The sequence below is a fragment of the Astatotilapia calliptera genome, unplaced genomic scaffold (assembly GCF_900246225.1).
Source record: "Astatotilapia calliptera unplaced genomic scaffold, fAstCal1.2 U_scaffold_5, whole genome shotgun sequence".
NCBI lineage: Eukaryota > Metazoa > Chordata > Actinopteri > Cichliformes > Cichlidae > Astatotilapia > Astatotilapia calliptera.
In genome coordinates, this window is record NW_020535789.1 from 454253 (window position 1) to 466462 (window position 12210).

General features: G+C 41.5%; 1 protein-coding gene and 2 pseudogenes across 1 annotated transcript; all 3 read right to left on the bottom strand.

The window, feature by feature from the left end:
• Positions 1 to 3853: 3853 nt before the first annotated feature.
• Positions 3854 to 5456, bottom strand: LOC113018199 (uncharacterized protein C15orf41 homolog pseudogene; annotated as a pseudogene).
• Positions 5456 to 6688, bottom strand: gemin8 (gem (nuclear organelle) associated protein 8). Its single transcript, XM_026161282.1, is given in 2 exon segments — positions 5456 to 6264; positions 6266 to 6688. Coding segments are annotated over 2 exon segments (585 nt in total). The 5' UTR covers positions 6544 to 6688; the 3' UTR covers positions 5456 to 5957.
• Positions 6689 to 7265: 577 nt separating this feature from the next.
• LOC113018217 (protein BUD31 homolog pseudogene) lies at positions 7266 to 8026 on the bottom strand (annotated as a pseudogene).
• Positions 8027 to 12210: the final 4184 nt, after the last annotated feature.

Genomic DNA, 12210 nt, shown 5'->3' on the forward strand with positions numbered 1-12210 from the left:
TCTCATCCATCCAGATGGAGGATCACTAACAGGAGCGTGGAAGACTCCAGAATCCACTCTGGCTGGAATCCGGTGGATATGCAGTGTGTACAGGTAAGACCATTTAAACGGACAGCATTTATAGAATGACTATTAAAAGTCATTAATCAAAATCATAGCCTGACCATGCGTCACACGTTTGAGAGTTGGGAGTGAGAACGTGTTGAAATGACAGGATCTAATGGTTCAACCTCACTCAAAAAATTGTTAATAGCTTCGCTGTTTGTAGCTATGGATGAAAACATTTCCGAACAATAGTCTCTAATTACTTGTCTTTTTCCCTCTTCTTCAAAAACTGACTTTCCATGTTTATCCTTAATTGAGACAATAAAATCATTTCGACTTTTCTTTTGATTATTAAGAATCATATAATCGCTGTTCCCGTGAAAGTCAGTACTTCGCAACATATTAAATAAAACTTCTCTATTGACTCGATCAATGTCCTCTTTAAGAGACATCATTTGATTTTCCTCCTTCTCTTCCTTCTCCTTCTTATTTCTTAAATATATATATCTGCTCACATCTTCATTATATTTTACATTCTTTGCATGGTTTAATTCTCTCGCTTTAAATTTAAAAAATTGACACATACGTCGTTTAAGAAGCTCCCAAAGTTCTGAGAAAGAGGTAGTAAAAATCTTAAGATGTAATATTTTCTTAATTTCAGATTTAACTTCGAACCTAAGTAACTCTCTGCTAACAAGGATGTATTCAATTTCCAATAGTTCAAAAATTCATGGGGGCAACACGACACTGTTGCCATAACCACCATATGATCTGAAAAGTCTGTTAAAAGAGTGTCATATTTCAGACCTTGAACATTATGTGATATGTAGAATCTATCAATCCTTGTTTTAGTTAATGAATCGAATCTAGTGTAATGGACGGTATGTGGATGCAAGTGCCTGTATAAATCATGAAGTGCTGCTTCCTTACAAACCTTAACCAACAATTTGCTTTCTCGCAATTCTCTAAATCTCAACCTTGGATATTCTGTCAGTAGCTTCAGTAACAATGTTAAAATCTCCACACAGAATTATATTAAAACCAATCTCTAATAAATACTTCAGTTTTTTCAGCAATTGTATCTTTTTCGTTCGTTCGGGTGCATTATAAACATTAATAATACGCAACCTTTGCCCGTAATAACAGCAATCAACAAGGAGGACTCGTCCCGGTATTATGTCTCTTCTTTTGATTATATTCACCGCATCTTTTTTAAAGAAAATACCCACTCCGTCAGAGCTGTCTTCCCCTATCGATATTATTGAATGGGCAGTGTTCCACATTTTATTTAATTCACATACATCTACGTGTGTCTTTAATCTCATCTCTTGAAGGCACAAAATATCATAATCAAGTTTTTTTTAAAAATCAACCTTCCTTTTCCTGCTCTTATCTGATTGAAGGCCTCTGACATTAAATGTAATTATTTTGATGTTACTCATAGGTTGACTAAAGGAGAGACCATCTCAGAAATATTACGCACGGAGGACTTGGTCTATTATCCTTCCGCTTATCTCTTCCAGTGCTAGAAGTAGAAACGCTCCTTTTTCTGCTTCCTCTCGTATCCTCGTTGACGAGCTCGTCGAGGGCCGGGTGACTTCCACTAAAGAAGGTCTTACGTTTTACTCTTGTTTCCCCGGGTAGCGAAGCAAGAGCCAGAGATGCCGCCTCTGAGAGAGGAAAGGATCCATGGTCCTCGCTATCTCCATCGTCATCAGGTGTCTGCTCGCTGTCGATTTCTTCGTCGTCGCTATCGCTTTTATTCTCACCATCCGATGTCTCTATGATTAGGTTACCATCTAGCTCTTCATCACTCTCGTCACTTTTTTTACTTGACTGAGACAGTGGAGATGGTAACTCATTTTGAACAGGGCTAGGCTGGTTATCCTGATCATCCACTTGTGGATTATCCAATCCAAGCGAAACTGGGAGTGACAGTGAGGCAGCCGTCGGAGGAAGGGGAGGGGGAGGAGAGGGAGAGGGCTCTCTCACCTGGTCATTCACGGGGGGATCCAAAACTTGAGAAGGATCCACCAAGGAAGGGAAATCCATGGTGTCAGAAGGTCGAGGTTGTTGGGAAGATTTAAGTATATTCACAAAAGACTTGGGGCATTTAAAGAAAGTGTGCCCTTTCGCACCACAGAGGGAGCACTCACTTTCGTTTTGGCAAATTTTAGCCTTGTGGCCCAACTCACCACATTTCCAACATTTGATAGTGGGGCATTCTCTCGCCTGGTGGTCTGGACCTTGGCAGATGAAGCACCTCGCCGATTGGCCAGGATAAATAATCCTGCCATTATAGGGGCCCAACGAGATGGAATTAGGGATAGAGATTATATGCCCAGCTTCATCTCTACGTATCCGAACTTTGTATTTTCGGACTCCATACCAGAATCCGAATTTATCCACTGGCTTGACTGGGGGTTGAAGAATCTCGCAGTGCCTTTTAAGATATAACTCGATATCTTGGTCTGGAATCCTTCCAGTCCAGAACTTAACAACAAGAGTCACTACCTCTACCTGGACAGAAGACTCCACTTGCCAGTCTTTCCATTTCGGATGCGATGCGTTGGAAAAAGAGATCTCTAAGAAGCGACGTAAGGGCGCCTCTTGGGTAAAACACAGCTCAAAATCCCGTTTATTGGGCAGAGCAATGAAAGAGTATATGTCCTGCACATTCAGCCATGATGTTTGCAATAACAGCTCTTCAGCAACATAATCACGGGTCGGGGGTCCCCGTCTCCGATGTACTTAAGTCTCACCCATAAGTTGCTGAAGTTTGAAGCAAACGGTAATGGGGCATACGGGGGCATGATTACATAACTAATAACTACACCTCCAGTCTTGCTTTTTTTTTTTTTTTAGTTTACACAACACATTTGTTAATATTTACATGTACAAAATAACACATGCAAGTACAGTAGTTTTACTTTAAATTGTTACAGGTTAAATGTGGGACAGAATGTAACAAATGCTGATTCTAATAGTCTTTTTATTTATTTTTTATTACTGTGAAACAAGTAAAAAAGCTCCTGGTTTTGATATTTTACTAAGTAAACACACTGGTCAAGCAAACGTAGGTTCACAAATGCGAGGATAAGCTCTTCACTTATTTTATATCCTTTTAAAGTGAATACTGTTAGGCTACCACATTACTCCCAATTTCAATATGGCTTTGCTTTAGGCAAACTGTCACGGCTATGCTCATTATTTTATGACATTATGCAGTGAAAAATTATTAATATATTCAACGTAAAAAAATAGAAAATTATTCAATTTTGATCACAGCTATTGGAAATTCTATCAATAACTTTAACTCTACAGTAAACATGAAGCCAACAAATGTAAAAAAAAAAAAAGAATTCCTTTTTTGTAAATGTATCCAAATTTGTGCTTAATTAGGTTAGTGGAACTTTGAATTTGAATATTAGTTGCGCAGTTAAGAAATAAACACTGACAGCAGCATGAACAGTTCTGTCAAGCATATGTGCTAACAAAAAAAAAAAAAGATTTTATAATGTGAAAAGGGTCACTGAGGGGCCAGCCTTAATCAGAAACTATCCTGTTTATCCCACTGGAGAGTGACTGAGAGGGCACTGAGTGACGCAGGTGAGAGGCAGGCGTCACCCAGCCCCTAGACCGCACCTCTCTTATCTGCCTATGGAACGGAGGAGGAAGGAGTGACAAAGGCCAGGGCCTGAGCATGATAAGGAAGGGCCTTATGTCCTGCTTCGGCCCTGGCTTGCACCGTAGCCTCCAGTGCAAGAGGCCATCCAAGGGCCAGGTGTTGACCACGACCAGAATAGCCTCCCAGATCATGTTTTTCCATTTACAGGTATGACTATGAGTGACGTCAGATATATAGAGAATGCTGGTGTGCATTTACATGCGGCCGCTTTGGAGCAGTGAATGAGAGGAAGAAAGGGAGAGAGAGAGCGAGAGAGAGAGAATGAGGGTCAGGTGAAGTTCAGGGCAGATTTTTTGCCAGTAGTCTCACACTGCAGGAAAGCCAAATTGCTTCCGGATCTAGGTATCCACCCCTGCATAGCTCAGTGTTTGTACCCTTCCCACCTCCTTGTTGTCATCCCTCTTTCCTCCCATTCATTCTTTCATCTGTACTTTGGTTTTATTCTTGCTCCTGATCTTTTCTCATTCGTTGTCTTTATTCTGGCTCTCAGGTGATCGGTCTTGTTGCGTGGCATGGCACAGGGTGACAATGTCTGTAGGGAAGCAGTCTTTGAGTAGGATACTTCTGTCTCTCTGGCAGTCCAGGTCTCCAATAAAGCCATACCAGTAGATCACAAGGCCTGGACCAAACCTGTTCCAGTAGCTCCAGAATTGTTCATTGAGATAGGTTTGATGGCTTTGATCATCTCCAAAAGAGGCTTTGCTCTCAATCCAGTGTACAATGTGTCCTTCCACAGCAACTGGAACCTCCAGGATGACATCAGGTGTTTTGTCATAGCCCATAGTTCTCAGATGGTTTTCATCCAGAAAGGAAAGGTTCTTCTCCTTCAGTTTTTCCCGGAGCAGCACTTCATGCTCATGGCCTATGGCGTGTTTGATGCAGTCTACCTGCGGTCCATAACAGCAGTCATTTATTGTGCATTGGTAGACATTACTGGCCAAAATTTGGTCTGGAATTAAAGATGGCTCCTTCAGCATGCTGTTGAGGACTGATTTAGATGGCATTCCACCATCCTGGCCCTGAAGGAACCTGTCCAGGATGATACGAGCCATCAGCGCAGGAGACAGATCCACCTCATTGGCCAATTCAAGCAGGACAGGAGCAATAGGCTGTGCCTTGGCTTCACTCAGATACCTTTGGTAGTAGCTTTCAATAACATTCGGCACATGGTGTCTTGAGAATGTCCTTTTGATCCATTTCCGGTACTCCAGGGAGTAGATGCTCAGAAGAGTGGACTGCGAGTGACTTGGAAACTTGTCCTTCAGTATCTTCATGCATCGGCGTGTAGGTCTCAGTTTTTCAGTCCATCGCACTATCTCTTTATATTCTGCTCGGGACAGTCTCATCATGAGAAAGGGATCTTTACTCTTAATTCCTGCAGTCCTAGTACCGTCCCCAATAGCCTCCAGTCTTGCTTTTTTTTTTCTTTCCTTCATGTGGACAGAAAACACTTTATTACAAACAGAAATCATATAAAATACACATCCTCCCATTTTAAAAAAAATGGAGCAGCTTGGTGCAAACACAAACAAGATAAAACAGAATAGTCAACACCCCCCTCCCCCAGAGAACTCACACGAGTGGCTTTGAAGCCAGTGAAATGTCAGAATCGGAGAACCGCACTTTAGAAGTAGCAACAACAAATCACTCTTGTTGTGTAGGCAGAGGCAGCCATGCAGGAACGCTCCCAAATCTGAACACAGGGAGGGGAGGGAAGGGGAGGACGGGGAGGACAATGTTTTTTGTGGTTAAACTAAGTTGACAGGCATAAGAGGAGCTACTGCAGCATGAAACATCACCGAGCCAGAGGGTAAACAAAAAGAGATTAGGAGGAAACACAGGCGCAGGCTGTTTGAATACACTTGCATCACCTGTGGGGGCAAATTTACTGCAACTCTGACCCTCAGCTCACGCTGCTTCTCACTTTTTAGCGCCAAACCAACAGGATGTTTTGGGGGACTAAGTGCTGGTGTTTCATGCCATAAATTAAAAACCAATTTATGCAGTAGGGTAAACCTCGATGAGGTGTTTCGTACTGCCACAGCCAGAGGTTTGTAATCTGGAGCAGCAGCCGACAGGTCGGGGGATGTTCGTGTTTGGCCGAGCAGAAGTTTTGTTTTCTTCCTTGAAATAACTTCAAACTTCCTAAACCTGTTAATTCTACATCAGCAGCTCGCAGAGGGATCAGAGCATGGATCTTCTCCAGATCAAACTGTTTACGGTGTCATAGCTTCAGCGGAATCACGGGCCAGTACTTAGGCTGCTTCTTCAGGTCACAGTTTCTTTCAAAATTGAGTTGCATCGCTGCCTCCATGGCCATGATCTTGGCCGCATCCCCGCCGTACAGCTTCTTCATCTCGGCCGTGCGTCTTTCGCCGGGTCTCTCCAAGGGAGGGGCGACACTGCTCCGCAACGAGAAGCTGTGTAGGTCCTGATCGGCTGGCATGTAGCTGCCCTGCTGCTCCGCCTCCATCTGCTGCTACTTCTTGAGCTCCTCCCTGTGTCGCTCAGTCTGGGCGAAGTACTGCCGGGTTGCTCACATCGCACTCAATCTCGCTTTCCGAGCTACTTGCCTCTGCATCGTCCTCCTTGTCTTCCCTGTTGCTCTCTGCAGAGCTCCAGTCAGCATAGCGAGGCTGGTCACAGGGCCCCTCCTCCTGGTAGCAGCAGGGGCCGTAGGCAGCCTCCAAGGCCTTTCTGTAGGCGCGCCTGTGCCTCTGAGGCCACGCCATGGCCTGCCAATAGTGCTGCCAGTATCGGCTGTACACCGGGCAGGAAAACCAGGACATCACAGTGCTTATGTCCTCCATGACTGCAGACAGCTGCAACTTCTGAGATGTTCCTCTTTGTTAATGTTTCGTCATCGGTAAACCTCTGTGGAGCCAGCTAGTTTAGCATCTCATCTTACTTCCTCGGAGAAAATTTCCCAGCAGTCTTGCTTTTTTCTTTTAGTGCTACATGCTTGTGGAAGTTTGCGCCATTGTAGCGATTAAACACAAAATATTACATCAATATTTTATACTTAGAACATGCAAATGCAAAGTACCCATCCTCAATTATCCAAATCTTATTTTTATGATTACACACGAATCTTTGAAACCTTCAGCCTTTCAGTGATTTATTTTAACACGACAAACAGAATCAGAACTTCAGATGAAGACTGTTAAAGTCTAGAGTCTATTTTATTTGGAAAAAAAAAAAAAAAAAAAAAAAAAAAAACCCCACACAACTCCCCCTCCAACAACAACAACAACAACAAAAAAAAGCAAAGCAAGACAATCTGAAACACTTTATTTAAAACTGTACTATAACAGTGATGACTCTTTAAAGTGATGGCAAATTTAAACACTGCGCTTTAAAAGCACATTAGAAATGACCTCCACAGTGGCTGTGTCTTGCTGGAATGACCTGACCCAGAAACAACCGGTCTTAAGTTGGTTCTTTTGGAGTTGCAAGCTTTAGCGAGATATTTAAAAAAGACAAAAAAAAAAAAAAAAAAAAAAAAAAAAAAAAAAGAAAAAAAAAACACACACCAAACGCAACAGAAAATTAATATACTCAACACGGCCCCTCTTGGTGTATTATCATTTTTCCACTGTTTTTCTCCGCTATAATGGCAACTCAGGGTGATGGATGGGAAAATGACAGATTATTTTACATGAAGGCGACTCCAAAAAGATAATGTTGCTTCAAGGTTCTGACAGAAAAATCACAAGTCCAAAAATACAAGTAAGGGTTAGCCAGAACATCCTCTACATCCACAGTGGGTGCATTCAATGATCCTTCCAACTTCCAGCTTGCTCTTGGGGACTCTGCAGATGCAGTTGGTTCCAAAGTTGGTGTCTCGTGTTTGGATGCAACGCAGGCAGCACAGGTTCTCGTAGCCCTGCTTCTTCCACTTGGCAATGAGGTTCTTGTCTGCGTAGCCGTCCTTTATACAGTACTCGTATAACTCTCTACTGATGGCTTTTCTTTTGTAGAATAGGTCATAGATGTATCGACTCCGCTGATGATGCAGCCTGAAAATGGGCCAGAGAGACTCCACCTTTCGCTTCCCCTCGTGGGGTTCAGTTTCAGCTTTTCTCATTTTCTGATCCAGCTCGTCCAAAGTGGGCTCAATGAGCTCCCAGCCGTCTGGGGAAGGCTTTCGACTCCTCTTTACTTTTGGCATTTTGTCTCTGTTTAGCTAAAAATGCAACAAAACGCTCTAAGTATTTTCCTGTTTGTCTTATGAGCCCCTCTCAGGCGTCTGTCCTCCAGATTTCTTCCTAGTATCGAGACTAAGAGAAAATGTGGTCCGATCAGCTCAAAGCCTCGCTTATATTCCCGCAGAGTGCGGGCGGATTCGTCACGCACCAATCGCAGAGAGGCTTGCGGCAGCGCGCAAATTCAATGCACTTTTCTCCAATGAGCAGGACACACCGAGGCGGGGCGATGCTCCACGTGGAGCCCGTCACCAATCACGAGCCGGAGCGGCACCGCGTCACAGCCAGTCACACACTTTAAGAGCAGCGAGTCTCCTCTGTTCGCTACATTTTCTGCTCTTATTACAGGGAAAGGAACGTGAGAAAGAATAGGCGGTATAGGCCCGGTACCGTGGCTCTGCGCGAGATCCGCCGTTACCAGAAATCCGTTACCAGAAATCCACCGAGCTGCTGATCCGCAAGCTGCCCTTCCAGCGCCTGTTGCGCGAGATCGCTCAAGACCAGGGGCGGAGCGTGGGGGTGGCTTACTGGGCTTAAGCCCGGGTTGTTTTGTTTAGAAGCCCGGGGTCTTTTGGAGTGTAATTTTTTCATAGTTAGATGCCTGGCTGACAACTGTATAAAAGAAAAGTACACCACAATATTCGAAGCACATAGTGCACACTGTGGGATTTACGACTGTGCGTGAATCCCCCTCTGATATTGGTATGATCCGAGCTCAGGCACTAAGCGACTGAGCGAGGGGGCGGGGCAGCTGCTGCCTGTGAGTGCGCTTTTGGAGAAACGGAGCCAGCCATACTAAGGAGAGCTTAAGTTGACCAGGTACCAAAGCAAATCATTCATACCGTACAACACATGTAAATATGACGGTGGCATCACGAAAGATTGATATCAAACTGATCACTTGACCAATATTACGTTACTTGCTCTTCAAGTGAATCAACAAAAGGCGAAATGAAAAGCCGAACAAATGCTATTTTTTTAGAGAGTCTTAGCTTACATGTGTTTATTTCATATTTTCAGTTCTTACCCTCCCCGACTAAATCGGTTTCAGTTATGTACTGAAATATAAGAATGGACATAAGGAGCTTCTTTCAAAGAAAAAACTCAGGTAAATGTTATTTTATATATTATGCTTTGTATGTTGTTCAGTATATTTCTATGCAAAACAAGAGGGATTTCAGTACACAGCAGGATATTCACATTTGTAACCAGATATTTACATACACTTTAGGGAGAAAACATTTTTACTGTACAACATCAATTTAGAGTAAACTTTTGTTTTAGAAAAATATTGAAATATATTTTGAATTAGTTAAATGTCAGAATAAAGAGAGACAGAGCTTCTATTTATTATCACTTTCATTAAATGTAGGAGTACATATACACTAAGTTTATTGTTAATTAATAAGAAACTCCAGACGATTCCATTCTGAGCTGAAGAAGCTTCTGATAGGTTAGTAGAGTCCATGTGAGTAAACTGGTGGCACAGCTGTGGATGCATATAAGGCAAAACACAGAGCCTGTTTCTTTGACATGGGAAAATCAAGAGATGTCAACCAAAACACCAGGAAAAGAACTGTGGAGCTCCATAAGTGTGGCTCAATTTTGAATACAATTTGGTGCCATTTGCAATTAAGAAATACAGACAGTTTCTCTCTTTACTCTCAAAGTTAACAAATATGTTTTTTTATATTTATCAATCTAAAAAAATAAACATTTAGTCTGATTTGATGTTACAATTAAAAAAGTGTTTGTGTTTTGATCTGAAGAGTTTGTAAATATCTGTATATTTGATGATTGTCAGCACAAAGAGAGAGAGAGAGAGAGGAACAGAGAGGGAGATGGAGAACGAGGACAGAACAGAGGTGGAACAAGAGCAGGTGAGACACACATGTTAGTCAAATGGTTGTTTACCAAAAGTATCACCGTATCATAGGTACTCATGTATCTCGTACCTAGTGTTTCTTTTTAGGTTTGTTATTTTTCAAATTCTACATTTATTAAGTTATGCAGGCTTGTTTGCACAACAAGGCTAAATAATTATATAAACTTTTCTAAATCTAAATAGTGGACTTTGGTAGAATTAAAAAAATAAGTGTAGTGCAGGTCTATGATGATTTTTAGTGCTACTATCATCTAGTTCTGATTGTGGTTATGTCTTGGTTAAATCCTATATAGTCCTGATTTTGAACTGTTGTAGTCCTGTTTTAATTCCGGATCAGTTCTGGGTCTGGTTGAATTGGGGTTTAGTCCTCGTGTCTTGATACAGCCCCGACTTTGTTCTGCCTTGCTGTTTAATTAAAAAACTAGTTTAAGGTGTCCTGCATATGTGATATATATTTTTCCCTATATGAAGTCATTCTTTTTTGAACAAAGCTCTCAAGACTTCAAGACCGACCTGCGCTTCCAGAGACATCCAGCTGGCTCGCCGCATCCGCGGAGAGAGAGCTTAGGCTGCACGCTCTCCTACCAACAACGGCTATTTTCAGCGCCACCTCACTCACACCAAGAGCACCAAGTATTTTCCTGTTTGTCTTACTTTTTTTTTTTTTTTAAAAATCTTTATTTAAAGTAAACAAATTTACATATAAAATGTACATACACATACAATTACATATACAAAACCATGAACACATACAAAAAGGGAGAAACAAGGAGGAAAGTTTAGCATCTGAGTCCACACAACGCTCACAAAATTTACAATTTCAATACATTCGGGGGGAAAACTTTCCCAAGTTTCAGGTCCACTGTTCGTCTTCTCCGCAGGTCTGTAATGATATGTTTACTCACCACATCACTACTTATCATCTTTTGTTCAAGTACTCCTTTGGCACGGGTTTTCCAAATATGTGTTTATTACACACATTACTAACCAAAAAGAGTCTCCTTTTGTCTTCACACATTTTTTCTTTAAACAAACCATATTTAACTGCTTTAATATTAACATCAACGTCATAGCCAATCTCTGTCATCTTCTGTCTTATCTCAGTTGTCCTATAACAATCCAATAGAAGATGTTCTAGGGTCTCATCTTCATCACAGCCTGTCATAGGACATTTCATGGTGGTAACGAAACAACTCCACTGTACCACCGCCCTCACAGGGAGGCGCCCGAGCGAGATGAGCCATACCACGTCTCTCATGCTTTCGGATAATAGTTGGTCTTGTATATTTTTAACTATTAAAGGATTTTCATCTTCATTTGCATACTTATATTGAATTAAACCTTCATTTTTGATTCCATTAATTTTTTTTATAAATATTTTTCGTATTATCTTGGAGAATATTTAAACTATAATGTTCCCATTGACTTAATAAATCACCAAACATAAGTCTGTGGTATGGAACGCCCGCTCTGGCCCTGCCTCTTTTCTTTTGCCACAATTCCTCCTTCCCTCGAACCCACGGGGCACCCCGAGAAATTGCACTTTGAGTAATTTTAATAAAAGGAATTCGCAAGACAATCTCTAAGTCTGGGGCTCCCAAACCCCCGTGTTTCCTAGTCTTGTACATAAATTTTCTCTTAGTCACTTCTCGATTGGATCCCCAGATAAATTTAATGCACATCTTACTTATTTTCATTACAGTTGTTCTCGGAGGAGGAAAAATTGCGGCAAGGAAAAGAAGTTTCGAAATTATGTGTGTTTTTACAATATTAATACGCGTTTTATAATTTGTATCTTTGTTCTCCCATTTCATAATTTCCATTTTTATTTCATTTTCTTTCTTATTCCAATTTAGTAAACTAGAGTCAGTATTATCAATCCATATACCCAAAATTTCAATCTCCCTACAAAGAGAGATCATCATTTTAGGTTGTCTGGTCTGATGTCCAAGCCACACCCCTTCAGTTTTTTCTTGGTTAAGCTTGGCACCTGATGCCTGTTCGTAGTGGTGTAGTATCTCCATAACTGAAGACAATTCGTTTTGGTTTCTAATTATCACCGACACATCATCTGCATACGCCAAAGCTGCGATTTTATGGGATTTGTCAAGGACGTATCCCTTGATTCGTTTATCATCATTTATCCTTTTCAATAAGGGGTTAATTGCAAGGACATATAACGCAGCACTCAAAGGACATCCTTGTTTAACCCCACACTCAGCACTAAAAGGGGATGAGAGCTTTCCATTTACCTTAACTCGCACTAGGGACTTTTTATAACTCAATTGAATAATGGAAATAAATTGGTCCAGGAAATTATAAGCTTTCATTACTTTCCATAAATAGGAGTGAGAAACAGAATCAAAAGCTCTCCTTTGATCTAATCC